The sequence below is a fragment of the Miniopterus natalensis genome, chromosome 9 (genome assembly GCF_054644295.1).
Source record: "Miniopterus natalensis isolate mMinNat1 chromosome 9, mMinNat1.hap1, whole genome shotgun sequence".
NCBI lineage: Eukaryota > Metazoa > Chordata > Mammalia > Chiroptera > Miniopteridae > Miniopterus > Miniopterus natalensis.
In genome coordinates this window covers 9,403,551-9,430,455 of record NC_142089.1, presented here as the reverse complement: position 1 = coordinate 9,430,455, position 26,905 = coordinate 9,403,551, and the positions used below count along the sequence as shown (strand labels likewise).

Below are 26,905 nucleotides of genomic sequence, written 5' to 3'. Positions count from 1 at the left end.
TGAGAGAATCTAGACAAAGAAATTAGTTGAGTAGAATGGTTACTTGCCAGTAGTCTTTAATCTGCTGTGTCTCTACCTCTTTGAGAATCTGTGGTGAGGTGGTGGTGGGGGTGATGATGGTGATGATGGTGATGATGGTGATGGCAGCCAACAGCTTACTAATTTATTGAGTACTTAGTATGTCCCTAGTGCTGGTGCTTTAGGTGTGTTGACTCACTTAAGCTTCTAACAACCCAGTGAGAGAGGTACTATTATTCCTCCTATTTTGTAGATGAGGAAACTGTGCCCCACATAGGTTAGGTAATTTTCCCAAGATCACACAGTGTGTAATTGGATATTCAAGCTTCACACCCAGGTAGTCTGGCCCTAGCTCCAGCCTTTAACCTCCAAACTACACTGCTGCTCAGGACAGCTGTGGGGCCTCTCCCCAGAAGGTGTGCTACGGACTTTCCTTCCCCTTTCCAGTCCTCGACTGCGGTTTAAATCCCACCCTAGACTTACGTAAATTTCTTGCTGGCAGAGATTATATCTTACTAACTTTGCTTGGTACTTAGTAGAAGTGAAATAAATGTTAATGAGTGAGTAGTATGTTGGAAATGACCTTAGCTTTGTAGCCAGCCAGACCTGCCTGGGTTTCTATTTTTAAATTTCCTGGTTATAAAAATAATGCATGTTTACTATAGAAAATTTTAAGTGTATGAAGAAGAAAGTAAGTTCCTCATAATGACACTACCTAGGGATAGCCACCGTTAGCATTTTGAAATATTTTATGTCTTTTTTAGTGCAAATGTGTATTTATGTGTACTTATATTTTTAAATCAAATTTGAATTATATATACAGTTGCATGCTGTTTTTTTTTCTTATAGTATATTGAAAGGATATCTCCACGTTGTTAAAAATCTTCAAGAGCATAATGTAAAATTTTTATTTAGATATAACATACCATATAATTTAATGTTTTAAAGTATACGCTTCAAAAGCCTGTGTAGCCACCATCACTTTCTAATTCTGTAACATTTTTATCACTCAAAAATAAAAAATATAAATAAATAAATAACCCACCAATACTGTGAAGACATTAAGGCTCACAGAAATTAAAGTGACTTACCCAAGGTCACTAAGGCTTCAAAATCTGCCAAATCAGAGTCCATGATCTAAAACCACTGCTTCCTAATTAAACGCTATCATTGCAAAACTTTTCCAGTTTGATTGCCCCAAAACACTATTGTTTTAATTTGCAATTTTTAATTATTCATGAGGATGAACTTTAAAAAAAAAGGTTTATTTTTATTTCTTTTGTGAATTAGCTGTTTGTCCATTTAAAAACTTTCAGTGTTAATGTTTTCCTTATTGATTTGTGTGATCTTTCTATTCTAATATTAGCTACTTATTTTTCATTTCATGGGATGGTTTTTTGGGGAAGTTTACATTTTTATATAGTCAAATCTATTGATCATTTTCCTTTAGGCATAGAAAGGCCTCCTTCATCTTGACCTTGGTGAAATAGTCATTGATATATTATCTTTTAAATATCTTAAATAATCACTTAAATTTTTTTGTTTTGTTTTTAAGTCATAAATCTACCTTATAGGTCTACTAATGATACTAGATTGGGAAATTTGCAGTCATCCCCTGAGACACTTTGGGGCATTTTTATGGCTTAAGGATAATTATTTTCCTATTCAAAGAGCCATCAATGGTTGATGTTTAATCATCATTCAAAGAAAAAACCACAGTAAATATGCTGTATACATACCTAGTACTAGTGGCTGCCAGTCTGAGAGATACATAGGGAGCCTTCCCCATGGACAGCATGTTGTGTAGCTTACGGGTTTTGTTTCAAGTACTGGTTCAAAAGCCCAGAAACCTGGGTCCCGGGTCTGGCCCTGCCGTTACCTAGATACATGACTTGGCAGGTCACTTAATTTCTGTCACTTTCTTCATCTGTAAAATGACAGGACTGAATTACGCCGTCTCTTTTAAGTTTAAATTAGTGATATGTGGCAGAGTGGCCTGAAGGCAGGCAGCGTGACAGGTGAAAGAAAGGCATGGGAGGGAGGAGTGGGTGAAGGGACAGAGGGAAAGGGGATGAGGGCTGAATCTGGGATGACAGGCAGTGTTGGGTGACAGCCCAGATGGAAGTTAGAGGGCAGGTAAGTTTGAAGTGAGTTGAAAGCTTCGTTGGACTTAGACTCCTGGAAGGAGTTCTATCTGCTATAGATAGCTGTTTGCGGCGCCAACAGAAAAGCCTGTGGGCAGGAGCAAAAGGAGGGCACTCCTTCCATTCTGAGACGAAAATTAGCACATGGTCACTGCTGTTAGGTACCTGCAGAGGGTCACCTCAGGACAAAGCTGAGCCCAACTGTACCAAAAGAGAGGCTGGAGCCACAGAAGAGTCCAGGAACTCGGTGATAGAGGTGACAAGACAGAGTGGTACCTGGCACTGCCCTGCAGTGTGCATTGACCCTCAGACTCTACCTGCCCAGTCTGGAGGCCAGGCATCTACTTCTATGGCAAAGACAGATCACCAGGCTTCCAGTGAATGCAGCATACAGTCTCTACTGTGATTCTTAAGAGGCTTTCTGATGATACTTGTCCTCACTGCTTAATTTTTTTTTTTTTTTTACAGATAACTGCAAAGAGTAGGCATATTTCACTAGTAAATGAACTAATAAATTACTTTCTGATTTATAGTTCTTTTCTGAACTTAGACGGTATTATCTAACCTCCCCAAGTCCATTTAACTGTGAGACTTACAGGATAGCGTTTTTGTATCTGCAGGGTTGACAACCAAGCCAGACCTTAAGTTCAAGCCATCGAGGGAAGTCTCTTGGCATCCAGCTAGTCAGCTGGCCTATTCCAACAGCTCTCTTTCCCAGATACATGTCTCCATCCATCGTTCAGCAGAGACCAGCAGGAGAAACAAGGTGCCTCAAATGCAGGTGCTCCTGTTGGGTGTCCCGCGGTACATCTCTGTCTGTGAGAGGTGTGAAGGATGACAGCAGCGAGCCTGGAAAGCCTGTCAAGGCGAAGGTAGTCATTAAGAGCCAGGCAGCTCTGCATCTGAGCTCTGCCCATATTCATTAGCTGTGAGTTTTGGGCAAGTTGCATAACCTTGTTGGACATTAGTTTCCTCACCTGAAAATTAGGAATAATAATGGTATCTACCTCATAGGGAGGGCCGGGGAAGTAAATGGGAAAGCTATGGACTGTGATTAACGCAGTGCTGGGCATCATTACCATCACAGAGTAGTTGATGACCTTACCAGAGGCATTCAAGAGCTTCAAAGACAGGAAAAAGAGCAGGGACCAGTGGATGGGGCAAAACAGGTGTTTTTACGACCTCATCTTCACCCATTGAGAAGGGAGGGAGTCTTATCCTAGGGTTATGGCTGAACATACAACACAGAACCCTGGACAGGTGAGATTGGGAGCAGTTTATTAGTCACATGTACACTCAGGCCCAGAGGAGCATACAGCCTGCCATGCCAGGTCATAGGCGACTGCACTCAGGAGCAGCAGAACCAGGGGCTGTGGGAGGCAGGCTTTGTAACATTAATTGGATTGCTACTCTCTGGTTCCTGCCAGAGGATGGGATTGATTTATTTGAAAAATCGGGGGGGGGGGGGGGGTGCGCGCGCAGGGAACTAAATCCCACTGCTCAAGGATAAGCAGGAACTGTACTTGGTCCCCTTGATAAGAATGATTGTTTGGCTGCAGGACCTCATCCATGGGAGCAGATTTTACCAAATGTCAAGGCAGCGCATAATATTGATCCTTAATTTTAGACTTGATACTAGGAAAGAGAATACAGGCCTTGAAATACTATTTAGTACCATTTTCAGGGGATCTGAGTAGGAGGCTATGGAAGATAAGTAGAGTTCTCTGATTCTGTGGGGGAAGACTAATGGCACAGTGGCTAGAAAGGATATGTCACAGTAGGTCATCTATAATGTCATGAACGAAGATTTCTTCATTGTGTTCCTTTCAGAGTACATTTATCGATTGGCCGTACCATCCTAGGCCTAACCAGGCTCAGTGGACCACTTGACTCTAGATCAGGAGCAGTTTGACCTCTCATTACTTTGGCAGCAGCCAGGGAAGCTGGGCTAGTCCTAGAAGGACTGGTTGCTGAATGCATTTTAAAGGAGTTTGGGTTGGTGCCAGGCCATATAGCTATTCACCTCAGGCCTGGTTAGTGGAATCCTCTGTATTTTATAGATTTTATTCCCAGAGCTATTCTGGAGTTTGTTTTTCAGGCTGGAGCCAAGGGCAGGTGGAAAAGGAAGGATTTGAGGATGACGTGTTACTTTTTAGAGGTGAAGAGTTGCTTAAAACATTATATAATAATTAGATGTGAAAAGCTGAGATTTGAGAATAGATAATGTCATGTACTCAGAGAGGAGTACTTGAAACAACAGCGTTCATATCACCTGGAGCTTGTTAGAAACACAGAACTCAGCCTGGCCGGGTGTGGCTCAGCGGTTGAGCATCGACCTAGGATCCAGGCGATCAGGGTTCAATTCCTGGTCAGGGCACATGCCTGGGTTGCGGGCTCGATCCCCAGTCAGGGGCATGCAGGAGGCAGCCGGTCAGTGACTCTCTCATCATTGATGTTTCTATCTCTCTCTCCCTCTCCTTTCCTCTCTCTGAAATCAATAAAGATATATTAAAAAAAAAAAAAAGCACGCAGAATTCAGGCCCCACCCCAGAGCTCCCGGGTCAGAATCTTTCCTTTGGCAAGATCCCCAGGTGATGCTTACGCACATGCAAGTTTGAGAAACTGTTCTAGTGAACACCATGAGCTTCAGGATCGGGTCAGCTGGGCTAAAATCTCAGCTCCTCTACTGATGTGCTATATGATCTTGGGCCTGTTCCTTAATTTCTTCACTATCGGGACTTACTTTAAATTGGGTTTGACTATCTTGCCAGGTTAGTATTAAAGAAGGTAACATGTAAAAAGGTTTTAGAAACATAACAAGGTGTTTAATTATTAGTAGCTTTTAATAGTGGTTATTTGATGAGTAATATCCTAGTATGATTTGGTAGAACATGAAAAGAGAGAGCAGAACATCATTAGGACTAATTCTGTTGTGAGACGTGAATTGGTAATGAGAAGAACACGGCCTCTTGAGCCAGTGGGGCAGTGAATGTGGCCAGCTCACTAACCAGTTCCCTCAGGGTGAGGCCGTAAGTATGCTTGTTTAGTGACCAAGAGTTGGCAGCTAGACTTCGTAATGGCTGCTGAGCTCTCAGAAGGAAGAGTTATCTGCAGAAGCAGTAGCTAGGTCTTGGCATCCAGTGAGGCCTTCGCATTTCAGAGGAAAGAACCATGGCTAGAGAATTGAGCCCTGGGCCCTTTCTGCCCCTTACTCACTCTGTGGCTCATAGGAAAGCATTTGGCGCCCCTGAGCCTGTCTTCATCTATAAATGAAGGTAAATGGGATTACGAGGTACAAATCCCAGTGTGTGAGCAAGGTGGTATTGTCGGGGCATCACCCTTGCTTGGTTTCTGCCGTGGAGCTCAGGAGATAGCCGTCCGAATCCCCAAAGGTGAATTTTATGCCTGATTCAGCCTCTTTAGAATCTTCAGTACTGGAGTTCTTCAGAGCTGTCCTAGCTACCTGGATTTCCCGATGACCAGGATGTCCCTTAGGAATGCACGCAGGCCACTCAGGTGTTGCTGAAAATCTCAGGGACTGGGGCAGTAGTAGACTAGCATTTGGGATGGAATGATGATGGTTATATCTAATGTGGTGGTAACATTCAAAATAACAATGATGATACATATGAAAAGATACTACCGTAAACCCAGGAGTGTCAGATACAGAAATCTTCATCCCTCACGCTATAAATTGCTGCCTTTCAGGCTGTCAGTGTAAGATAAGAGACCAAATGACAGCTGCCTTTGAACTTGAGAAATCTGGGCCCGTTAAAAGCTGCAGTCACCCTTTTCTAACCTCACCAATCCTCCTTGGCGCTCTCAGAAATAATTGCTAGTGGTTCTCTTTTAACTTAGCTGATTCCTTAGATACCTTACATTTTAAATCATCTTTTTGTGTGTAGCAAATGCCCCATTTCTTGTCTCGGAATGTGTGATCTTTGCTCTAATTATGTTGAGAGTGCCTGTCATTTCACCTGATTCTGGTTGTTTGTGAGATACTAAATAGCCACAGGGTTAAAGCTGACTCAGATCAAAGAGCAACTCTGCCTCTCAGGACCTCAGTGTCCTCCCTTAAAAAGGGAAGAGACTGGGCTAAGGTCATTTGGTCACATGACAAGAGTACGTGGTAGATGAAGTAATGAACTGTTTGCTGAGAGCGGTGAATAGGGCTCAGCAAGATCCCTCCAGCTTTCTGGTTCCAGCCGAGCCAGGCATCCAGATAGAAGTAAAAATTCTGTTCAGGAGACAGGGACTATCAACAGCAACAATAAGGGGGAAAAATTCTTTAAGCAGGTAAGGCAGCATCTAGCCAGACCACAAGAGAGATGCCTTAGGCCCTGAGACAGATGTTCCATAAGGAGGGCACAGAATTGTTAGGGAGCCAGAGTGGAGACCCTTGATCAAGTATTAAAATGGCTTTTAGCTCTTGAACAGTGGAGTACAGAGATCCAGGCCGGGTGGGCCAGCTTCTGCGATGTGGAACTCCAGTTTAGGGGTAGACAGTATGTACAGGATGCCTGTCCTTCCTTCCCATTGCGGCTCACTTTTCCTCATTAGTCCATCCCACCTGTCACTGGTAAAGCTCTGCTTTAATTGTGCTGTTTCTATTTCAGAAGCTCCTCCCTCCAAGTAGGTATAAGTTCCTCTGCTCATTTTCTGGCCTTCCTAACCTGGGCAGCCTTGGGCTCCACACTTCCTCGGAGACCCACCCTAGCCAGGCCCATGTCCATGATGATAATGGCAGCTACTCATTGGATACCTTTCCAATGCCAGGTGCATTGTCAGTTGTCTCTGCATATACATTATTGTCAGCACACAGGCCGGAAAAAAAAAGAACTACAGGCTGTCTGTAGTTCTTTCCCTCTTCACCCTTCCCTGTTGAAAGTGTGCCTAACTTGCGTTTACCTGCTCGAGCCCTTTCCCTTTCCCTTCCCCTGCCCCTTCCCCTTTCCCTTCCTCTTCCTCTTCCCTTGCCCCTGCCCCTTCCCCTTTCCCTGCCCCTCACTTGCATCGATCTGTTTTCCCCCCCTCCTCTTCCTTTCCCTCTTCTTGTCTCTTGTGGATTGGATCTTTTAAGAGTTCTGTTTTTTGATCATTTCAGTGTTGGGTCAACTTTATTACAAACTCTCTGTGGACAAGGCTCTTGTTTTATATTTCACTTGACTCCCACACAGCACCTAGCAATGTGCTGAGTAAATAGTGGGCAATAGACCCATAAATAATTATTGGTTGACGTGTGTATTTCTGACTTATGGGAAAATAAGTGAATCGGGAAATAGCAGGTCCAGTTCCTAAGGCCCAGAAAAGAGCCTCTTACTGTCTGGTAGTGGCAGCAAGGGCCTTTGTTTGAGTGCTTTGCTAAGGACGTTGCCAGCAATTGTGGATTTCAGAGCATCTATTTCATTTAATTAAGCAATACATATTGAAACTGTAAGTTTTTATATTCCTCTTTGTTCATTAAAGGGGTTCCATATTTTCTACCAACTACGACTTAGTTCTCATTTTTGCATTTTCTGGTTTTTGTCCTGTGTGTGACTTGTTTCTTTGTAACTGAAAGAATCTTCAGACTTTCAATTCATTTTTAGAAACAGGCAGAATAAAATTATAAATAGATAGATAGGTAGATAGATAGATGATAGATAGATAGATAGATAGATAGATAGATAGATAGATAGATAGATAGATAGATGAAATGTATGTTCTTTGTACTCCCTGTAGAAAGCTGGCCTGGTTTCACTTTGTGTTGAAGTCCCATTTGTGTTTTGGGTCATTATGCAACATTTGGTTCAACCAATTAAGTTTTTTCTTTCTAAGTATTTTTTTTCCATATCAGTATAGTCTTTTCTTGAGGCTCTAATATTGTTCCTTTGAGGAACATTCATCATTCCGGTGCTCTTTCATAGCTTAAATGTTCTTCTCCTGGGATCTTTGACAACTTTTCCAAGCCTAGCAATTTCAGTAAGTGCTTAATAACATGATTTAGGTTGCCTCTATATGAGAATCTACAGGATTCCCTTAGAGATTGCCAACACATAGTGTTTACCCTGTAGTTTCTTAACTCTGAAAAGCATACTTTTGTGACATTCTATCTAGTGTTATATTCTCTCACCTCCATTTAACTTCCTTGCAAAGGGAGTTAGGGTAAACTCAATAAAATATGTTAGAGGCATTTGTATATTAGTTGTGAGATCAGCAAAGTATAATTTAGCCTCTATAGTATATTTCAGTATCCCTCATGATTATATATTAGACTTACTTAATAACAGCAGTCTGTATCTGAAAGTAGTCTACAAAGATTATATACTTTCATTGTTTATTTACAGATATTTGTCAACTGTCATGTCAGATGGTTAGTTTCAAAACTCTAATGAGAATGACTCACAGCTTCTCTTGGTAATAATAATAACAACTAACACATGTAGTATTTATCATGTGCTAAGCACTGTTTTAAGTGTAAATACGCCCACATATTAATTCGCCTATGAAAATCCAATCAGAGAATCTCTGCCTTTTTTTTTCTTTTTTTCAGAGAGAGGGAGAAACATCATTGATCGGTTGCCTCCTGCACACGCCCCAACTGGTGATTGAACCTGCAACCTGGGTATGTGCCCTGACCAGGAATTGGACCTGCGACCCTTTGGTGCACGGGACGATGCTCCAACCAACTGAGACACACTGGCCAGGGCTCTCTCTGCCTTTTAACAAGAAAGTTTAATCTGCTTTTAAAATTTTTATTGTAATTACTAATACTTTTGGACTTATTTCTGCCATCTTAAGTTGTTTTCTATTTACTACACTTTCTTTGCCTGCCTTCTTCCCTTTTCTCACTTGCTATTGGGTCAGTCACATTTTTCTTTATTTCCTTTTATACCTCTTGTTTGCAAATATTTATTTAGCTTCTATTCCCTTTTGTCCTTACCTGTCAACATACATCACCTAACAAAGGTTAAAGTTAATCATTGCTTTTGTCATCCTCTTGACCTTGGAACACCCTAACTCAAGTCTCCCTTCTTTGATCTTTCATGTCGTTGATTTTTCATTTCAGAGAGCCAGCGGAGTTTTAAGCACTTCAAGCCAGACTGCCCGAGTTTGGACCCTGACTCTGGCACACACTAGTGTAACCCTGGGTTAGTGTAATCTCTCTTATCTATAAAATGGGATAATAAGAGTACCTGTTTCATACAGTTGTTAAAAGGATTAAATGAGGTAATAGGTAAAGCATTTAGAATAGTGTCTGGTACATAGTAAGCATTTAATAAGTGGTAGGTACTGTGGTTGTCGTTATTCTCCATTGTCTTTAACGTCCCCTTCCCATGCCCATTTTTAAACAGTCAGTGCATTTTAGGTACACCAACATGTTTCTTAGTTTCTTTTTTCATTGAGATATAACTAACATGCAGTACAATGAGCTTAAGTTTTCTATTTTAAGAGTTTTGACAAGTAATCTACTCTTTAATGAACACCCAAATAAGATCTAGAACATTTCCATTTCCCCCAGGTTTTCTTTGTCTCTTTTTATTCAGCTCCCTTCCCCACATCACCCCAACAGCCTCCACAACCACTGTCTGATTTTGTCACCATAGATTAGTTTTGCCTGTATTTCTGTTACTTATAAATTAAGTCATGTAGTATGTACTCTTTTTTGTCTGCCTTTGACTTAACATAATATTTTAAAGAGGTATCCATGTTGTTGCCTGTATCAGTGGTTCATTCTTTACTATAAGAAACCTTTGCACAGTTCTCCTAAGTAGTCATACCATTTACGCTTCCACCAACAATGTATAAGAGCTTTAGTTACTCCACGTTCTCACCAACTTTTGATGTTATCAGTCTTTCTGATTTTAATTTTTCTAGTGGATATGTTTAGCAATTTCTTTGCTTGCTACTTTTTTTTTTCTTTCACATTATATCCCTTCTTTCTGATTCAATTTCTTTCTTACAGTAATTCTTTCAATGACAGTTTGTGAGTCTCTTATTTTTCTCTAAAGGTGATTTTATTTCAAACAGGATATAGCTACTTGGTTGGTTGTTATTTTCCTTAATAATTGTAAACTTATTCCATTTTCTTCTGACATCTGTTTTTATAAATGAGAAGTCTGTATCAGTCCAATTGTCATTCTCTTGTAAGTAATATCTTTTTTCTTGGATTTCTTACAATTTTTTCCCCGTGTTGTTGATATTTTGAAGTTTTAATTCTGAAGACTCATTGTCTTTAATTCTAGAAAATTCTCAGAAATTATATCTTCAAATTGCTTTTCCCACATGTTCTCTATTTTCTCCATCTGGAATACCTATTAGATACATGTGCAACCTTCTTATTCTCTCTTCCATGTCCTTTAACCTCCCTTTCATATTTCTGTTTGTTTTTTAACTCTGCTACTTTCTGAGTAATTTTTTCAGACTTCTCTTCCTAATCACTAATTTTCTCTTTAGCTATATCTAACCTATTTAATTCATCAATGGGTGAATTTTGGTGATTTAATTTCTATTCCTATAAGTTTTTTTCACATGTGTCTATTTTTTCGTATTATCTTGTACTCTCATATGGCCTTCCTTTATTCTTCCTGTTCGTTAAAATGAACAATTTTAGCATTCTGTAATTTTTATGGTTTTCAATTCTTGGGGATGTTATTTGTGCTGTTTCCTGCATTTAAGGACTTTCCTTCTTGGTGATTCATTTCCTCATGTAACTTTTTATTTTTATTTTTTTACATTTTGGGGTGTTGTAGGAAGCCTCCTGTGTCTATCTGGGAAAGGCTTCTCTTATTTGATTTTTATTTCTCTCCCTCACCTCCAACCCCTCCTCCCTATAGGCACCCACTCTTATGTATTTGATAAAATGTCTTTGGCTACATATGTTTCTTTATGTACTTTATAGTATTGTTTTGATTGTGTATTTTTTTACTTATGTAAATGGTGTTATGCTCTGGATCTCATTCTGGTTCTTATGTCTTCACTCAACACTGGGTATTTAAGATCTACCCGTGTTTTGGTCTGAATAGCTACTTGTTGCTTCTTTGTAACGCACTTACTATTCCATAGTATACATCCTATACATTTATATTCTTTTAGTGATGGACATCTGAATTGCCTCTCATCTCCCTGCTATCACAAACAATCCCCCAATGATCTTTCTGGCCATGTTTCCTTAAGTGAGAATTTTTCTGGGATATATACCTAGAAGTATGATTCCTGGGTCATAAGGCATATACGCACAGAAAATTTAACTAAATATTACCAGAATATTTTTTCAGAGCAAGTATATCAATTTGTATACCCACCAGTGGTGCCCTAGATGCAAATCCATGTTCCACCACATGTTACTGTGAGACCTTGGAGAAACTACTCAACCTCTCTGGGCCTTAGTCTCCCCATCAGTAAAAGAGGATAATTACAGCATCTGTCTCATCAGGTTGTTAAGAGGATAAAATGAGTTAATATATACAAAGTATATAGAGCACTTCCTGAATATGATAAACATCAAAATAAATTGTAGATGCTATTATAACAACTACTGTTACTATAGTTATCAATTAAGTAAGCTTCTCCTTCTCTGAATTGCCTAGTTATATCATTTGCCCATTTCCCATCCCCCCTTGGATTTCAATTTTTTTCCCCAAAGACTTGCAGGAATTTCTTAAATATTCTAGATATTGATTCTTTGTTGCCTTTAAACTTTGTGAATATTATCTCCCAGTTCTGTTAATTATGTCTACAGAGTTCTTTGACAGAAACCTTTACTATCAATATAGTCAAATTTATCCTTTAGTCATTTTAATTTTTTTAATTTTTTTGGCTTTTTGGTTTAAAAATTTTCCCTAGCCCTGCTTCAAAGATACCCTGTAACATCTTCTGCTGTAGCCTTTATAGACTTACCTTTCACATTCATGTCTCCTCATACGGTTTATAACAGTGAACTCTTATTTCTATATTTCTTTTTCCCTGTGTGAGTCTGTGCCTAGGGTTATGAAAGTATTCCAGTTTTTTCCTGCTGCATGTCAAAGACCAGTTTTTATGTTAATTTCTGAGCTCAGGATTTCTGTAGGATGCAGGGTATAAATTTGGATTTTACACCTCTATGACATAAGTCTACATTTTAGATTTCTTGCAGGTACCTTTTCCCCTACTCAAGGCCTGGATAATCAGCAACTTTCATCAGTGTTCACTGAGCCAGTGAGCAGAGATTTTTCAGACTGCATTTCAAGGAAGCATAGGTATTTGAGGCTCTTTGTGCAAGGGCCTCAGTTCCAACTCCCCCACCTTCTACCTGCCCAAAGCTACATTTTCAGTCTCCAAGTGAGCATTCGTGCTTTCTCCTCCAAGCTCAGGACCTGTATTGGAGCTTGAAACCCCTGTGGGCCACCAATACCTTAACTCCCACTTACTGTTTTGGCTTTGATTTTGACGTCTCTTTCATTTTGGGTGCCTGAGGATTTCCCCTTTTTTTTTTTAGCTTGACTATATATTTTTAAAGCATTTTTGTTTTGTTTTATCCAGCATCTCTGTGGGAGAAAAGGTCCATTTACATCAGCTCAGTGTGCCATTTTGCCAAGTCTGTCTTTTAATTGGTATTCCTATTAATCTCAGTACAATTTCAGCTTTCAGCATTGCCACCTTACATTCACTAAGTGGCCCTTGAAAACTTTCTGCATTCTCTTTTTATTGAAAATTTTTATTCAAATTTATAACCATGTTTTTAGTGTCTGTGTATTAGTAAATCACAAAATTCTGTTCAATTTTTTTTAACCTTGCGCAGTTGCTTATTCTGCTAAAATTATTCTATTTTCTCATCTAATGTAGTTGTTAACAAAATATGCAGTAGCTCTGACCACAAGGTCCTGCAGTTAATGTTCAAAAGACCTCCCTTTGGATCACTGATATATCTTCTTATTTTTCAGTCTGATGAAAGATGTGGATACTCTCCCCAGAAAAGTGAACAAAATACAACATTTTAATTGTTTTAGTTTGCCCTAAAACTCATAATTCCAGTCACTTGTTTCTTATTAAAAAGAATGTTTAAAGACATCTAATATATGTCCAAGTAAGTCTTTTGATTTACTATAATCCATAAGTCCTGTGTCTTCTCTTAGGGAAGAAAGTACATTATGCTGCTATAATTTGTCCTTTAGAAAAACCACATTGTTGCCTGTTTAGTAGTTTATGTTTTGTGCTATTTGGAAATGGAATTATTCTGATTTTTTCTCAGATATTAAAATAAGTCAATTTATAATTTTTTAGAACCATCTGCTTTTTTCTAAAGATAGCTCCTACTTCTGTCTGTTCTAAACCTTACAGGATCCTCACCCCCCCCTGTTTTCCACAAGTACCAGGAGATGCAGAGTCCAGTCCTGCTTTTACTGCTGCTATTATTGCAGCAAGTCGGTTATCTCCTTGGCCACAGTTTCTTTATCTGTTTTAAAAAAGTATGCATTTTTATAATACAGATATTAAGACATACTGTGCTCAAACAGTAGGGCTGGATGTTCTCAAAGATACTTTTGGAGTATACTAAAAAATTTTATGAATTTCATGTACGCCCCACAATGTTAGATACCATGGCGTATTAGATAGGGTTTGGGGTGATTAGAACTGAAAAATTTACATTAATTTTAGGAAACTTTTGTAAAGAAATGAACTATATTTTTTAGAGCAGTTTTAGGTTGACAGCAAAATTGAGAGGAAAGTATAGAGAGTTCCCATATAACCCTGTCCCCACACATACACAACCTTCCCTAAAATCTCACACCATGATGATATGATTGTTATAATCAGCAAACCTGCATTGACACATCATTATCACCCAAAGTCCAAAGTTTTCATTAGGGTACAGTTTTTTGTTTTGTTTTTATTGATTTTTAGAGAGAGAGGAAGAGAAAGTGGGAGAGAGAGCGAAACATCATTGTGAGAGCGAAACATCAGTCGTCTGCCTCCTGCACGCCTCCTAAGGGGACAGAACTTGCAACCAGGGCATGTGCCTTTGCCAGGAATCTAACCAGCAACCTTTCTGTGCATGAGAGGACTACCAACCAACTGAGCCACACCAGCCAGGGCAGGGTGCAATTTTGGTATTGTATATTTAATGGATTTTCGACAAACCTATGATACATGAATCCAGCATTGTAATACCATACAGAGTATTTTCACTGGAGGTGTGCATCTGGAGTTCTGAGGAGAGGTCTGAGGTGGAGATATAAATCTGAAAGTTGTCTGCATTTGGAGTTTCAGAGTTACGGAATCAGATGAGAGAAGATATGAGGTGAGATGACTGAGTCCTGGAGCACTCCAAACTTGAGAGGCCAAAGCAATGCAGAGGGCGTCTGACCAAAAGAAACTGAGAAGGCTAGAGAGGCAGGAGAACCAGGGAGAGCAGGCGCCAGTAGGAAATGCATTTTAAGAGGGAGAGAATGACTTGTGCACAGTGTTGCAGATAGGTGGAATAAGATGAGGACATTGTGTTACAAGTCTCTGTTTATATATCTGTCTCCTTCAGTTGGCTGAGTACCTGTTGGGAGCAGGAACACATGCAGAGGTGTAGTTAGTTACAGCTTTGAAAGCAGTGAGACATGGGTGTGCCGGTTAATGGCTGCCTTCCCTTAGGCTGGCTCTCAGCCCCTTGCATTTGTAAAATGGGGGGGATATAGTATCTTTTCCATACCGTCATGAGGATTAACTGAGGTCATCCAGCTGAAGCACGAAGCATCGTCCTGTCCATGTAGTTAAACACATGACAGTTATCAGCATTATTAATTTTTGTACCTGGCACAGTGCCCCTCCATATTAAGCAGCACTTGTTGAATGAATGAGTGCCTTTTTGTTGGTTTGTTTTACTATTTCATTCATGGCATTTCCCTGTGTTTTGAAGTATTAACATGGCTTTTTTGGGGTTTCTCTAGGATCTAGTGCTGCTCCTTACAAAGTGGATTCTGGAAGAAGAGAGGAGGAGAAGCCCTAGGGCAGAGCCAAGGCGATGGAGCTCCCCAACTATAGCCGGCAGCTGCTGCAACAGCTCTACACACTGTGCAAGGAGCAGCAGTTCTGTGACTGCACCATTTCCATTGGAACCATTTACTTCAGGGCTCACAAACTTGTCCTGGCTGCAGCCAGCCTCCTGTTCAAAACCCTGCTGGACAACACAGACACCATCTCCATCGATGCGTCGGTGGTGAGCCCCGAGGAGTTCGCCCTCCTGTTAGAAATGATGTACACTGGCAAACTGCCCGTGGGCAAGCACAACTTCTCCAAAATCATCTCTTTAGCCGACAGCCTCCAGATGTTTGACGTGGCCGTTAGCTGTAAAAATCTGCTGACGAGCCTTGTAAATTGCTCTGTCCAGGGGCAGGTGGTGAGGGATGTCTCCGTGCCGCCCTCAGAGTCACTCAGGAAGGAGGCAGAGAAGCCCGAAGTAGAAGTCCTTTCCTCAGAGGGTGCGGGAGATTCTCCCCGGGAGGGCTGCGCCCCCGCGAAAGCCCACGTGCAGGAAGCCATCCCCACGGTTGCACAGGAGATGAGCGTGGGCCCTTCCCCTGCCCGGGAGCTCCAGGGGGATGCAGGCGCCCCAGCGGAGACTCCTCACGCAGCTGAAGTTTGTCCTTCCTTCCCTGCCCTACGAGCCTTCAGCGATGCAAAGGAGGCGAGTGCAGAACCAGGTAATACTCGTGTCATAGTTGCTTTGTAATCTGTTCCATCATCAGTTACTGGATTCAGTGATATTCATGAATTTTTTGTTTCATTGATAAATTTACCAAAGACCACTGTTAGGTAGGATGTCAAAATCCAATGTATCAGTCCTACTGGGACATTCTTCTGGGAAAAGTGTCTGTGTTTGAGAGTGTGGGAAGTCTGAAGCTGAACTACAGAGCAGAAAAGCAACGTTGAAATAACAGTGCCATTTTGGATACTTACTCAATATTTCCAGGATGCGGGTGGCACAAAGGGGGAAGATGTTAGAGACACTGATTTCTATTTATTACTCATAGCTGATGTCAATTATAAATGCAGTCTGTGACCTAAATCCTCAATAGCTTAAACTTTTAAAAATCATTTCAAATAATGAATCAATGATTTTTTATTTTGTTTTGTTTTACATTCAGAGTATGAGAAGAAACACTACCAGCTGAATTTTCTTCTAGAAAATGAGAATATCTTCTCAGACGCACTCTTGGTTACCCAGGATGTTTTAAAAAAACTAGAGGAATGTTCAGAAATTAAAGGTGTACAGAAGGAGGTAGGTACTATGAGTTTTACTTGCTAGTTTAGTGTTCTCAGGCTACCAGATCCATTTCCCAAATGGTGCAGAAATATGAAAAGGCAAAATCCCCCAGAGTCTCAATTTTTTTCAAACTTTTTTTTTTTTTACATTTATTCCCTAAAGGGAAGTCTTGCAAAAAGTACTAGGCAAGATACTTTCAAAACAAAATTGTATTTTGATTACCAAGTGAATCCCAGCTTATAACCAATTTTGATTCTTAAGTTATTACACCATCCCCTCTGATTAATCATGGATTAAACAAAACAACAACAAATATTTAGCACATGGTACAAAAAGGATGTAATATAAACTTACATAGTAAATTGCATCCAGTGTTTAGACTATAATGGCTCTTTTCAGATATCAAAACAATAACGGTGAACATTTATTGAACATTTACTGTGCTGTGTTTGGAACATATGTTATTTCATTTAATCCTCCCAGAAGTCATCGAGGTGGATACTATTTTGCTATTTTTTAGCCCTGTTTTATGGATGAGAAAACTGTCTCAAGGAGATGATGTAGACTGGCCAAGGTCACAGAGCCTGTAAGACTCTGAGCGGGAATTCAACCCTAAGCATTCTGACTCTGAGCTATTCCCTTACATGCTGAGCTAATACTGCCTCCCAACAGGGTGAAAATGGTGTGTATATCGTGTGTGTAACTGTTTAGGAATGAACTGACAGGACACTGCCAAATGGTTGTCATGCTCTGTTGCTCAGCTGACCTTTTTTTCTTCAGTATCTCAGTGAGACACACCCCCACCTGTGGGCTCCCTCACTACCTAATTCCTCATGACCCTGCAGGATTGACTCCATGGCCACTTTGGAACTCCCCTTTCTTCCCTATCTCTCAGCCCTCCGTTCCAAGAGGGGCTAGCAGAGCAAGAGGGCACTGCCCCGTAGGCTTCCTCATCTGATTGGCGGGGCAGTGTTGGGAGGTCTCCCATGTTGCTGTAGGCATTTAGTTTTTGTTAGTTACTATTAATCCAATAAATAAATGCCTTCTAATATTTAAATATATCCCTGATGCATAGCAAATCACTTTTATAAAAAACAAAGTCAAAGTCAAGTATTTATTTTAACCATGGTTAATCAACCATTGGCTGTAAATTGTTTTCTTAAGAGATAAGCTATTTACAAGACTGGGCTGACCCTGAGGACTCCTTAGGGAGCTTCAAGTTATAAATCCTTGGTATCCTGTGTACCAGTTGTGCTGAAGGACATTATGGTTTTATGTATTTGCACTTGGATGTTCTCTTAACTGTTTAATCCATCATTTTTGTCACTAGTTTGTTACTGTGAGAGCTAGTCACACTTCTTTATTTTCTCTCTTAAGACTTCCACTCCACTTAAGTTTGGATACAGAGAGTGGCATCATTCCTTAGATCAGCAATACTGCAATCATAATGACACCTCTGTACTGACTTGAACTGTCTTAATGCATTTTTCTTTTCTAACACTGGTGCCTAAAAGTATCTGGCACATAACAGGGGTTCAAAAATATTTAGAGACATGGATTCATTTAACATTTTTCCTCCAATTCCTGTCCTAATCTTCTGATGGCAAAAGCATTACTGGTACTTTGCAAGAACACTGAATCACTGTTGGTGATCATCATAGGCTTATGTTATTTCTTCCTCAGTTTTAGAGGTCAGAGTAAGCTCTACAAGCCATTTGGTGGCTGTATTTAAAACTGATTTGGTTATATTCCATAATAAATCTGCCCTCTGCATAATGAAAAAGAAAAAAGATACTTCAAGAACATAAGATTAAGAAAAATATATATAGTTAGGGAGGTACTGCTTTCTTAGGCCCTGCACGCCTCTCTCTTTTTACTTGCTTTTAGACAGCTTTATTGAGGTATGATTGACATATAGTAAACTGTGCATATTACTTAAAGTATATAGTTTGATAAGTTTGAAAACTGAAACCATCACTACCATCAAGGTAGAGAAACAGTCTGTCACTTCTTAAAGTTTCATTTCCCTTCGTAATCCTTCCTTCCTGCTCCTTCCACTTGCCCATGCCCAGGTAACACTGATTTGCTTTCTGCCTCTACAGATTAATTTGCATTTTCTAGAATATTATATAAAGGGAGTCATATAGCCTGTATTGTTATTGTCTGGCTCCTTTCGTTCAGCATAATTATTTTCAGGCTCCGTGTTCATTCCTTTTCACTGCTGAGCCATGTTCCATTGTATGAGTGTACAGTTAATCCAGCTCTACTAGCCTTGTGACCTTGAGCAACTTCATCTCTGTGAGCCGTAATTTCCTCATTTGTAAAATCGGGATGTTATCACCTGCATCACAGACTCATAGTGAAATTAAGACTATTTATATTAAACTCATACCAAAATTCCAGGCACATAAAAAGACTCAGTAGGTGGTGACTGCTGTTGTTTGTTGTATGGTAACACAGCCTTTTTAGACTTAGTTGACCTTGAAACCCCTTTTTCACCTGATGCCTTTTAATATTCTAGTGCTGTGGTCATTTGCTCCTCCTACATGAGATGGTTCGCTATTACTTTAGGCAGAATTTGTGAGTCATATTTTCAGATGGGTGCCATTACCCTCTTGGCAGCAGCTTCCTAGACTGCAGGCGTAGTGTCCCGTACAAAGCCATTGGTCTCTGGAACAGTTGTTCAGTGTATATAAAAATCATCTTGGGTCTTGTGAAAATGTGCACCTCCAGACACATTTCCAGAGAGTTTGATTCCCAGGTGGTAACAGAACTTGGACATCTCCATCTTTAACACCTTCCCCATGGGCTGCTGTTTGGGGATCTCTGAACCACATTTTGAGAAGCACTGCCGGAAAATGAATGGCTCACAGAATTCTTAGTGTATGACAGCAGATGTCAGTGTCCCTGCTGACATCTCAGACTTTTGAGGGGTCACTGAATATCCACTTTTTCCAAGTGTTACTTTTTGCTTACCCCTTGATTCAGCAGATATTTACTGAGCAACTGGTATGTGCCAGGCATTGAGCTGGTTGCTAGGAAAACAAACCTAAGACTGGATCCCTATCCTTTAGAATGTCCCAACAGCAAAGAAATCCTGCCATGTGTAATTTGGGGGGAAGTGTACACAGAAGTCACCAAACTGCAGGAATCACTGAAAGATGTCAGTGTTCAGGGTATTTAAGAATGTTCTGCATCAGTCTGCATTTCGGTTACAATTGTAAAGGTGGTTTGGAGGTTTTATTTGTTGTTGTTTTCTGCTTACATATTTTTAGTTCCCAAAGAGCTTTCAGTACTTTTTTTTGTTGGGGTGGTTGTTATTTGGTTAATCATCATAACGTAACTTGAGATAGTTTAACCTTAAAAATAACCTATCCTTAGATGTGTCATTTTGAGACTTGATTTACAAGACTTGTGAGTGATGTTCTGGTTGAGATGGACCAGCCTGTTCCTTTTCTGAAAAACAGATACAGGGTGTGCAGCTGGCCTGGACTGAGTTTAGGGAGGACACCATGGACCAGTGTCCTGATTATTTTATTTCCAGAGATAAATGATGAAAGGTGGCAAAGCCATTCCTTGAGCAATGATTGTGGCAACATGAGAAGAGGCTGGGCTGCTTGAATTGTGTGAAACCAAAGCCAAAGCTGATTGCAGAGAAGTCTCTGGGGTGCTGGGATGGGGCGTGTCTTTTGCCTGTCTTTATTTCAGTGCAGTATCCCCCACCCATTAGAAAAGCAGGTACTGACCTAAGGCTTTCACCTGAGCTTAGTAAAATCTTTATTTAAAGGCAAACTCAAGACATTTCTCCAGCATTTTACACTGGAACTTTTCATTGTCTCCTTTATTCCTAGCCACGCCCCTGCGTTAATTAATCATGTGTGTAGAAGAGCGAGCCTCTCACTGGAATGGGAGACAGCTTTCCTACTGTTGACTCCTTGCTGTTTGACCCGCTCTTCCCTGAAAGTTCTAGAACGACTCCCAGAGCCCAGGATATAGGAGCATTTTTTCCCCTTCAACTTTGTTTCAAAGACAAACAATCTCGTCTCCTCTGATCTAATGTTTTCAGTTGTGTCACCGCTTTGGAGGTTTGTCGAGAAATGCAGTCTGTGCTGTGTGGCCTGCATTCACTGACAGGGTAGGCCCTCTTGAGAAGTGAGTATGTGTAGGATTCATTTTTCAGGTCTATGAGAGATGACAAGTTGTTTTTCCAAACCTCCTCTGTGTTAATTATCAGGTGTAAGATATGCTGCCATAGATAGAAGGGCTAGTGGTTTTATGGCAAGGAAATTCCATTCAGTTAAACATTTATTAAGCACCTACTATGTACCACTCTCTACTAATCTTTGAGACCAAGAGGAATGCTACAGGTTTTAGAGGTACCACTACACCATGTTCAAAGGGATGCTGATTCTAGTAAGTCCAGTAGAACCCAGTGTAAGTGCATTTAGTTACACTCAAAATCTGGGAGATGGGACTGGGTAAAAAGGGTGCCAGGTCAGTGGAATGAGCTCAGTGTTTCTTCCAGGCTACTTTGCTCACTTGCTGTATGACCCTGGGCAGTCACTTCACCTCTCTGACTCTCGTTTACCAGTCACAGTAATGCCGCCTAGGACTGACATGCAGGGTTCAGTAGGTGGTGCGTGTGCACAGAGCCTGGGGTGGTGTTGAGCTGTTGGGTCTGTATCATTACTGCTCTTAGCACTTAGGGGAGGCATGAGCAGACAACAATGTACTGTAGCCCAAACAAATCTGAGGGCACTAGGCAAACAGTTGGGGAGAAATAAGCAAGTCCAACGAAAAGACCTGAATATAAGGGAAAGATTAAATGCTTTTTCACATATAATAGAGGGAAAGGAAACGGTCTCATCTTTAAATATTTTACTCAGATAAAATGCTTTGATTACACATGTGACTATGAATTGCTATGAATTTATTGAGGTACCTTTAACTCTAAGAATCAAAGTTCCAAATGTATGATTAAAGAACAAAACTCTGTTTTGGTTCATGTCTTAGAGTTCTTTACATGGTAGCAATCAATGAACCCCCGCCTGTAGCAGTACACTATTTTTAGGCAGATACGCTATTTCAGAAAGGAGCTCTCTCCACTGTGGCGCCCCAGGCAGTGCGGGAGCTGGTGGAGTGCCAGCTATGAACGCTGGCTCTGGTACAGGTCCCCAGTAGGTTCTGGAAGAAAGAGCCGAGAGCAGGGCCATCCAGGCAACTGACGGCTCCCTCTTGGCCCTCATCAGCCCACTACTCCTTCTCTTCCCAGATGGTCACCCTCGTGTCACTGCTGAGCAATGAAGTTAACAAATGTTTTCATTTCACTGCTGAGTAGTTCTGCAGAGGAGGAGACAGCAGCAAGGATGAGCAGCACATCAGATGCCACATTGAGGAGGCGCCTCTTCCAGTGGCTCAGACAATGCCAGACAGATTGGATGCTGAGAAAGGTGGATTCGGGATATTCAGAAGGCTTTGGCGCACAGAGCTGGCCAAGTATAGAATGAGATAACTGTGTGCTGTCTAATTATGACAAGCTAGAGAAGGAAAGGAAAGAAAGGGAAAATAAAGAGAAAGAAACATGTACGAAGGGCATTAGCAGTGAGCGAGCCTCTGTTAGTTACCTAGTGCTGTGTAACAAAGTACTCTCAAGTTTAGCAGCTTAAAAGAACAAACGTTATTACCTCACAGTTTCTGTGGGTCAGGAAGGCAGCCCTAGCTTAGCTGAGTCCCTGGCTCAGGGTCTCTCACAGGGTTGCCCTCAAGGTGTCAGCCAAGGCTACAGACATCTCAGGGCTCAGCTGGGAGAGTGACTCTTTCCAAGCTCACTCACGTGACTATTGGCAGAATTCAGAAGACCCACTTCCAAGTTCACTCCCAGACTGTTGGCCAGAGACCTTAGCTTCTTGCCTCTCTGTAGGCAGCTTACAGCACTGCAGTTGGCATTAGAGCAAAGACAGACACATAGGTGAGGTGGAAGTCACAACGACCTGATCGCAGAAGTGGCACCCCATTACCTTTGCCATATTACCTTCCTTAGTTATTAGGTGCAGCCCAAGGCATGAGTACCTGGAGGCAGGAATATTGAGAACCATTGTAGAGGCTGCCAACCTCGGGTCCCTACTGCTGTCAGGGAAAAGGTCTTCTACAGATATTGTAGGCCAGCTAACGACAACATGGAGGGTAGAATAAGTGTGATTATAGGGGATTAAGCATTCAATTGGTGTCTTTATCTTATTTATTATTTTTAAAATAGAGACAAGATAGGTTCATGGTAGTTACTTCAGTAAAATCTTAATGTGGATTATTAAACTGTGTTTTATCTAAGTTTACTTTGGAGATGACCAAGAAACAAAGGGACCTTTGTATTTTTAAATTTGCTTTATACAGTCATTCTGCGATCAAGAAACAAGCTAAAGCAAAACCAAGAAATACAAAGTCTTAACTCATTTATAATTCCTATTTATTTGAGAGGGAGAGAGACAAAATCTCTCTAAACAAAAATTTCAAAACATATAATTCCTACCAGAATTGATAACTATCTAGCTGAACTTTGCAAGTATAGATCTTGATGAGATCCTATCATGGTGTGTGTGTGTGTGTATAGAAAACCTTAACTTTGCTTTCCAAAGACCCTTGTGAGAAAACTGTTTTATGGTATCGACAGTAAAAAACATCAAAGGTAGGTTGTAGTTTTGCTGAGTAGAAATGTAAAGACTATATAAGACTGTGCACATGAAATTACTTTTTGGTTACTTTCAAAAAATTCCTTACTGCTAAAATAGAAGTGTTAACCCCACCTTCCAATTGGCCTTCCTTCCATTTGTGTGAGAGCTGCTCTATCAGATCAAAGAAAGAAAAGATAATTTTGTTTCTTTTATCACTGGAGTTGTTGATATTTTTTGTACTCTAGGTTTAGAAGAGTCAAGATGGTTTTTTTTTTCAGACACGTGGTGCTGAGATCTCTAGGCAGAAACTATGTGGCTCTAGATTTAAACACAAAGCTCAGTATTAAAGAGCAGTTTTTCAGGGTATCTGCATAAAAGTGATAGTTGAGAGCTTTTCAAAAGGGAAAGAATTAAGAGAGAAAAAATGAAGAGTGGAGACCAGTCCTGAGTTATGGTTATAGATTTGGAAGAACCAGCGAGGAAGGCCAAAAAGGAGTGGTCAGAAAGGACGTATCTGCATGTGTCAGTATGAAGCTAGAGGAGAATGTTATACAGAGGCAGGAGCAATGCCAAATGCCACAGAAAGGTCAGGTAGGTGGGAATGGGATTGCTAAGGCCCTACTTGCCAAATCCAAGGAGCATGGGGTTCTTATGTCTGGCTAATCTCTCTTTCTGGTGCTTACTTGTGTTCTGCAGACCATAATGGGATGTCTCTTGGGTGCAGAAGGATGTTCAGCATTCCAGAGAATCCTGGATAAAGTAAGAGACCAGAGCCTGGATGTTCAGACTGTCGTGTCCCTGTTGAGGCTGCACCAAGATTCTCATCCTGCAGTAAAGACAGCACTGTCAGGCGGAAAGCCAGGGGATGTGGGAGCGGTGCGGCCAAAAGGTAGGAGAAACCCATCCACCTGAGTCACTGAGTTTTATTCTGGGCAGATGCTCTGAAGTTTGCTCCAGTGATTCATTTCTTCCGTGGCCTAGTTATTAAGTGATTTTCACATAAGTTGTACATGTAACTCCAGAAGCCACGTGTTAAATTTATACAAGCTAAATTTGTGTCTCCATTTCTGTCCCCTAGTGTGTTAAACTGGTCTGACGCCTTGAGGCTGGAGAATACCATCAGTGTCCTGCCCTTCAGAAAGCCAAATGTCCCCCTCAGTGTTTTGAGCTGGGGTGAACTGGTTCGCTGACAGCACTTTTAAAGGCTGTGGTTTCTCTCATTTGGGTTCGGTACAAAGCAGTGGCCTTGCCAACCAGAAGTTAACCTCTGGCTGGCTCTGCAGCTTTGTGTTTCGACAGATAAATGAAGCACTTTTCCTTTCATACAATTTAAACAGAATAATAAAGTATTTTCCTTTCCGAAAAGAGAGGTTCTGCATTTGGGTCCTCAGAATAGGCTGAGAATCACTTGACTATTCTGTTAGATCTCTCTCGACAAACCATGCTGTCATATTCTTCAAATTGACTAGCTTCTCTTGCGTGTCTCTAACTCTTTCTCCCGCAGGGAGCACAGAGGAGGGAAAGACCTTGTCTGCTCTGTTGCTAGAACACAAAGAGGACCTGATCCGGTGTGTAACACAGCTGAGACCTATTAGGGAGTTCCTGGAAACAGCCAAGGAGGGATTCCTGCCCAGTGCAGAGAAAAGGGTAACTGTCGAGTGTTTCCTCCTCCCTCCTGAGTTCATATGGCACTGGGTTTTTCACCTCCTTTGTGGCACGTAGCAATTTTAACCTTGCACTATTTTTGTATATGCTACACAGTAAGCACGTTGAAGTTCAGGTTCTTGGTTCATGCCTCTGTATCCTTGCAACAGCTTGCCGAGGGTCCTGCACATCGCAATTGTACACTAGATGGTTAGGGGGATGGATATTCCTGCTCTGACCCAATGAGTTTTTACTATAAAATAGTTGTTCTGAGAGTTGAAGTGTCTAGGTGTATTTGTAATTGTTATGACACTTTTCCCCTTTACAGAAATGATATACTATTATCTGTAGAAAACTGGGGAAACAAACAGAAAGAAGAAAATTCAAATACCCCACCATCCCATCACTCAGGTGATCGCTGCTGACACCGTCTCGCACGTGTTCCCTCTGTGCTCATTTCCAACATTCTGGGATGGGATTATCAAACAGTTGTTTAACTTTTTACTTAATATATTGTGACATTTCCATACTTACAGTATGGATTTGGTAGCTGTATTGTATTCTGTCTAATGGATGTACCATAATTATTAATTCTTTATTGTTGGGCCTTTATTCCCAGTATTTTGCTGTTGTGAATGGTGTTGCAGAGGACATCCTGGCACACAGTCTTTGCCTACTTCTGAAATCATTTCCTGAGAATAATTTTCAAGAAGTGGGATTTTGAAATAGAGAGTATAAAATTTTTCAAGTGCTTGATATATGTCGCCAAAATGCCCTTCAGGAAGGTTATACCAATTTACTCTCCCACCGCCAGCTACTGAAATCCTCATGAAACTGCTGGCGTGACTCCTCAAGTCAACTAGATCACTGATTTGTTGGTGATATTGATTTCAACTTTGTGCTAAAAATATTTTTATATCTGGAAGGAAGGAGTAGAGACAGAACTTTTGTGGTGTCAGTTCGTGGTGGGAAGTGGCTTAGAGGTTCAGGAGAGCAGCTTTGAGAAACCACTGGTATAATGACCAAGCACCAGATTCACAGTGAGACTGACGTCCAGATTCTCTTTTTCTCAGTAGTCTTGTCATTGCTGTTGTTTCATATAAAATGTGAGTATTCTTTAATCTCAAAACTGTATTATGCAAATTAATTGTATTTTTAAACTTTTAACTCCTTTAAACTTAGAGAAAGATAATACATGAAATAAGATGAATATTACACCCCTGTTTTATCCTTAGACTTCAGATTAAGTGTAATTTCAGGCACTCGGTTAAAGCAAGTTGCTTATAGCTCTGGAGGTACCTGATCCCCTTAGTGATTCCATTCGACTACTCATTCCAGCCTTTGCCTTATTAGCTGGATTGAATGTGTCCTTTGAACTGTTTCATTTCTTAGTAAAACAGCATTTATAGGTAGATCCCAAACTCAGCCTCATTCTCTGCAGCAAGACAGACCACGCTGTCATTTTCTTCTGTCACTTTCAGTTAACTTGACAGAAAGAGCTAAAGAAGAAGAACTTAAATTAGTTATAAATCACAAAAGACACTTCTTAGGATTGGGGTTCCACCAGAGCTTCATTAAGCTACTCCTTCTCACGAAAATTGAAGCGAAATGATAAAGCAGGTGCGTGGGGGTGAATGTTGATCGAATAGCCACTGTGTTTCCACATCACGTGGAGCATGCACTCAGGTCTTTTAGAACTTTTTCTGTTGTGGAATGATGCTAATCACAAGCACCATGGCCCTCACCTGTACATATCTTGGGTCCTGTAAGAAATGGTAAATGGGGCCCAGCCGAGTGTGGCTCAGCTGTTGAGCATCGACCTAGGATCCAGGTGATCAGGGTTCGATTCCCGGTCAGGGCACATGCCCGGGTTGCAGGCTGCAGCCGATCAATGACTCTCTCATCATTGATGTTTCTCTCTCTCTCTCCCTCTCCCTTCCTCTCTCTGAAGTCAATAAAAGATATATTTTAAAAAAAAAGAAAGAAATGGTAAATGGGAGTGTCTTCAGGATTGGCAACATTCAGAAATAGTAATTATACAGCTGCCATTTACTTTGCTCACTGTGGCCAAGACGTATGCCGAGGACCTTTTAAGCATATAAATTCTACCCTCATAGCAACTTTATGAAGTCATGGCTATTGCCTTAATTTTAAAGATGAAGAAAGAGACGCTTAAGAAGGTTAAGCAGCTCACCCAAAGTCGCAACTGCTTGTGGCCA

The 26,905-nt window shown here is 40.8% G+C and overlaps 1 protein-coding gene across 1 annotated transcript in view; it reads left to right on the top strand.

Annotated features, from left to right (window-relative positions):
- The window catches only part of ZBTB40 (zinc finger and BTB domain containing 40), a 60,461-nt gene that overhangs the window by 11,783 nt on the left and 21,773 nt on the right, over positions 1-26,905 (top strand). The window contains exons 2-5 of the mRNA XM_016214647.2: positions 15,059-15,811; positions 16,256-16,389; positions 23,739-23,931; positions 24,547-24,689. Coding sequence (XP_016070133.2) covers positions 15,133-15,811; positions 16,256-16,389; positions 23,739-23,931; positions 24,547-24,689 — 1,149 coding nt within the window. The 5' untranslated portion in view covers positions 15,059-15,132. The remainder of the gene's footprint in view (positions 1-15,058; positions 15,812-16,255; positions 16,390-23,738; positions 23,932-24,546; positions 24,690-26,905) is intronic.